The 3,622-nt window shown below is 29.0% G+C and overlaps 1 protein-coding gene across 1 annotated transcript in view; it reads left to right on the top strand.

Annotated features, from left to right (window-relative positions):
- LOC105163720 (uncharacterized protein At5g01610) overlaps positions 1,914 to 3,622 on the top strand; it is a 2,467-nt gene continuing 758 nt past the window's right edge. The window contains exons 1-2 of the mRNA XM_011082167.2: positions 1,914 to 2,194; positions 3,259 to 3,313. Of these exons, the coding sequence (XP_011080469.1) occupies positions 2,108 to 2,194; positions 3,259 to 3,313 (142 nt within the window). The 5' untranslated portion in view covers positions 1,914 to 2,107. The remainder of the gene's footprint in view (positions 2,195 to 3,258; positions 3,314 to 3,622) is intronic.

The raw sequence follows: 3,622 nt of genomic DNA, 5'->3' as shown, positions 1-3,622 counted from the left end.
TGTACGCCTATACTTACAAAAACTTTGTCCAGATCATGAAGTTGAGATTTTATGACTAAATGTTTGATGTGTGTGCATCAATAATTTAATTTATTTTAATATATTTTTTAAATTAAATGAAAAAGAAAAGGCATAAAAATAAATAATCAATCAAAATTAATACAAAGTTAACTTTAAATGTGTATAAATTGGTAATATAATTAATTAATAAAAAATAGACATTTTGCCGAGAAATAGGTATATTAAGGGTACTATTTTAGGTCATCCACATTTATCCGCCATGATGCATGGTTATCTTAGGGGTCTCCCCTAAATAAATAGTATAAATGTATACTTTAATTTAAAGTTTTAAATATACTTAATTAGTTTTTGATAGTCGAATAATGTAATGAATCATGTATGTGAAATATATATCCTTTTCATTTTCTAACATATATCTTTGTCTACAACTTTTAATATATTTAATCAGCTTTTACAATCTATCGATTTAATCCATATATTTCTAGAAATATATATAAAAGACAGTGATATTGACATCAAGCATCACATCTACTTAATTAATAAATTTATATTGGTATTCAAATTTTTCTATTAATATTATTTTGGTATTAGAATAATTACAAATGATTTAATTGGTACATGAATATCACTTTAATACCTAATTAAAATTTTTCATTTTTTGTATTATCTTTTCTATATAATACCCCTTTTACCCTTATATACTAAATGAGAAAAAACAAATGTACTAAAGAAGAACTTGAATAAATTTCAATCATATGTTATTTTACACAATTCAATTTTTATTTTTTCCCAATTCAATTATATAGTGTGAATTAGAAATTCATGGTTACACCAACCCGGGCGAATATATTTCATTTTTGGGCCAATAATATGGGTTTCAGAAATCATTAAAAGATCCGGGTCTTATGGATCCAAGAATATTCACGGATGAGATGGGCCCGGGTTGTTGGAAGATCCGCCCCACGGAACTATGGAGTATGGACCGGCGGATTACAGGTACAACCCGACAATTCTATCCGAATGAAATCAGGATTATGGTGTGCGGCGGGAGAGAGAAAGCGTGTCTTACACGGGAGAGGTATCGTACAAAAGCGTGTTCTGGCACTTAATTTTGGAAAAGTATTTTTCAACTTCTGATTTTAAAAAAAATATTTTTAAGATATTTTAGATGTTTTTAAAATTGTGAAAGAAAACGTTTTTCAATTAAAAGTTAAAAGTACTTTGAGGTTGCTTCTAATTAGTTTGATTTTTTTTTGTAAATAAATTTAATTTTATTTTTTACTACTTTATCTTTATTATAATAATTTTAATTTATTTTTATTATTTTTAAAGTTATATATCTAAAATTGATATTAAAATTTTTAAATAATTAAATTTTCACTTTCACATATATAATATTTTAGAATTTTAATATTTTATATGTTATATTATCTAATTATATTATTTTTATATCATTAGAAAATACAAATTAAATGGCTATGATTAATTAATGAAATAATTTATTTTTTACAATCTTGCAAACTTAGTTATTGTGCAAAAATCAACAATTATATTACTTAAGAAGATTATTATTAAATTAAATATTTATTTTTTCTATTAATATTTTTAAAAATTTAAATAAAAATATACTAGTCGAAATAAAATTTATTATTTTTTGTGAAAAAGATTATACTAACAAATAACAAGTGCAAATATAAATAAAATTAGTATATTTTTAACACATGAGGATGAAATGAACATTAATCAAATTAAATTTATTTTTAAAAATAATCCTTTCTCAAATATTATGTAATTTAATTTTTGATTTATTTTTTAATAAAAACTATTTACTTTTAATTCGGCTGCAATTTCGTTTTCTTTTTCTTTTATCTACAAGAGAACACTTTTCTAGAAGTTCTTCGCAAACACTCCACAAAGAAAAGACTGCGTAGCGCCCAAAAGTGGCGAAGAAAACGTATACCTGGCTCTCCCGCTCCGCGTTGAAATTATAGCTCAAGTCAACTGGGACGAGAGAGTGGTTGAAATTAGCTTCAGATCTGAACATTTGTAAATTCGACCCGCACAAATTGTTAGTTGAGTTCTGTTAATGGATCAGATTTTGAACAAGGTGGGTTCGTATTGGCTGGGCCAAAAAGCCAACAAGGAACTTAACTCCGTTGGGGATGATATTAGCGTAAGACTCTAAATCCTTTTTTTTGTTTTTTCTTTTCCTTTATCAATCTTTTGTATGAGGATTTCCTGATTGCTTGTATTGAACTTTTAGCTGGAATTCTTGTTGGTTTCGTTTGCAACTTTGCTGAATTTTGGACTATATTGGAAGGTGTTTGTTATCCGTTTGCAATTCCCTGAGTTTTTCTAAATTGAGGTTTCTGGATTTCATTTTTCTGACTTTGATAGGAACGTATCGGATTTGGGAATCTAATAATCGATGTTTTGGTGTAGTAATTACAGAACATATCAGATTTGGGAATTTAAGAATCGATGTGTTTTGGTGTAGTAATTACACCCTTGAGAATTATTTAGTTTGGTTTACTTATGGGTGGGTTGATTGTTTGTGATAGTTCAAGTTTGGGGCCTTGACAATTGTTTTGGTATTTTAATCCCCAATTTCCAAATAAGATATATATTCTCCATCTTTTGAAGCTTAGAGTGGAAATTTTTATGTTGTAAAATTTATGGCATTGCTGTTGAAGTATCTAAGGATTTACTAATAACTAAGATTTTGCTGTTTGATGCGATTTTTCTTTGCTGAAGGAATTTGTTGAACAATGAGACAACACATTGTGTAAGAATTTTGATGTTCTATGACAAAGTTTGCAAATTACAGCACACTCTATGACCTCTGATGGTTTCCATGTTTACATGCTTCACCTATGAGCAATGAGACAACACCATGATGAGAATTATATTTCTTACAAGGGAGGGGGGGGATCTAAAGTTTAATTTGCTGACTGAGAAAAGAAGGGACAATGATTAGGGAAGTTCAAGTTAGACAAATTTTGGTTTACTGAAAAGTTCATCTCTGTCTTCATTTCCTTTAGAGACCCCACTAACTGAAATTACATCCTATAAGTTATTATTTGATGAGCTCCATGGATTTCTATTGTATCTTGTGCTGGAGTGAAGATTTTTCAAGGAATGAATTAGTTATGGTTTACCATAAATAAGCAAAGCATGCTCTGTATGTTGCCTTTACACTAATTTGTTACTTTATTTTTATCCATTTTCTTTTGTCAGTCATTGTCAAACAGTATCGAAGGAGGAGCCAAATGGTTGGTCAACAAGTTAAAAGGTTAGTTTTCGTCTTCCCAGTTTGTTCTATGCAACATCTGCCATGTTCATCTTCTTGCTTGTGTAAAACCAAGTTTGCGTTTACCCAAAACTGTATAATAAACAAAAGGTTAGCAAAGTGGCTCCTGTAGTATGTCTGCTGCAGCAAGTTGAGCACATCGTGGATTTCCCAAAAGAGCTCGTATATAATATATAATCTCATAAGAATTAAAAGTTTGTTATTTAACTGCTTTGTGTTTATTGTTGGGATGAGGTGCTCTGATTGATTACTGGTGCTTACCCTTGTTCTTGGGGGGGGGGGGGGGGTTTT

Source organism: Sesamum indicum, linkage group LG1, assembly GCF_000512975.1.
Source record: "Sesamum indicum cultivar Zhongzhi No. 13 linkage group LG1, S_indicum_v1.0, whole genome shotgun sequence".
NCBI classification, from domain to species: Eukaryota; Viridiplantae; Streptophyta; class Magnoliopsida; order Lamiales; family Pedaliaceae; genus Sesamum; species Sesamum indicum.
Note: the sequence above shows the minus strand (reverse complement) of the source record. Positions and strands in the feature narration are given on the sequence as shown.